Source organism: Perkinsus marinus (assembly GCF_000006405.1).
Source record: "Perkinsus marinus ATCC 50983 genomic scaffold scf_1104296963330, whole genome shotgun sequence".
Lineage (NCBI taxonomy): Eukaryota > Perkinsozoa > Perkinsida > Perkinsidae > Perkinsus > Perkinsus marinus.
The window spans coordinates 1-1,020 of record NW_003205101.1 but is presented as its reverse complement, the minus strand read 5'-3'; the positions used below and the strand labels follow the sequence as shown (position 1 = coordinate 1,020).

The following is a 1,020-nucleotide window of genomic DNA, read 5'->3' as shown; positions in this document are numbered from 1 at the left end:
GGTGCCCATTATAAACTCTGATACGTTGAATCCTATCAACACAGTAGTAAAGGGAACTCGCTGAATATAGCACTATCATGGCTATTCGTAGTCTTCTTCTTTTTAATATGGAATTCACTAAGGAAAATATGTGAATGTATCGGCTGTGGGAACATATTGTTTTTCCAATTTTCAAATCTATAAAGTCTTCACACTGCGTTAGAACTGATGATACATTGTGAAGGCTTCCGAGCTGCCCTCCCTGAGGTCATCATATCCTCTGGCGAGTTACGTCGTGTAGAGTATTCGAGTTATCTCTTCCTTCTTGCTCAGCCGGGCCAACCCTACCCATTCGAATTCACCATCGACTATAACAGTACCACTGGTGCCACCCTACCAGCTGTACCAGCGCGACAAGGTGTGAATCTATATCAGAAGATTGCCTATGACCCGCTTTATAATGCATCGGTGTCTGATCCGAAATACCAGGAGCGTTTTACTCATATGAACTCTCTGGCTCTTTATGACTACTGTTTTTGTAAGACTCTCGCGATCGGTCCTAGTGGCAATGAAAATGCTATGGAATTTGCAAAGTACATTTCGAGGGAATTTTCGGAGTGGGACAAGTACCCTGCTCGAGTGAAGGCTGATAGTTATGCTGGTATACTAGGGTATGATGACAAGAACACCACATGGACCTTCCCTGAGTGTAAGGTTCTCAACGAGATGGAGTCCCGGCCTATCGTCACGAGTAGTCTACGAGATCCCGATGGAGTGGTACGGGCAAGGGACTATGGTTCTTATACCAAAACCAGGGTTACTCAGTCGACACAGAATGACCGACTGTGTGCATATATAGATTTGGAAGATCTAGAGAAGCCGATTATCAGGAGTAATGGTACCGTGAATACTAAGTATGCTCGATTCGATACGTTGTGGTGGGGTGAAAATGATAGGATTCAACGTGGAGATCCCAAGATGATGGACCGGAGTATATGCTGATATGGGATTTGCTCTTATACAAGCAGTTATTGACGACTT

The 1,020-nt window shown here is 44.2% G+C and overlaps 1 protein-coding gene across 1 annotated transcript; it reads left to right on the top strand.

The window, feature by feature from the left end:
* Positions 1–207: 207 nt before the first annotated feature.
* On the top strand, positions 208–981 carry Pmar_PMAR006903 (hypothetical protein; the record flags this gene model as incomplete). The annotated part of the gene is made up of 1 exon (XM_002771167.1): positions 208–981. One exon carries the CDS (start codon positions 208–210, stop codon positions 979–981), a length of 774 nt encoding a protein of 257 aa, XP_002771213.1.
* Between the last annotated feature and the right edge of the window lie 39 nt (positions 982–1,020).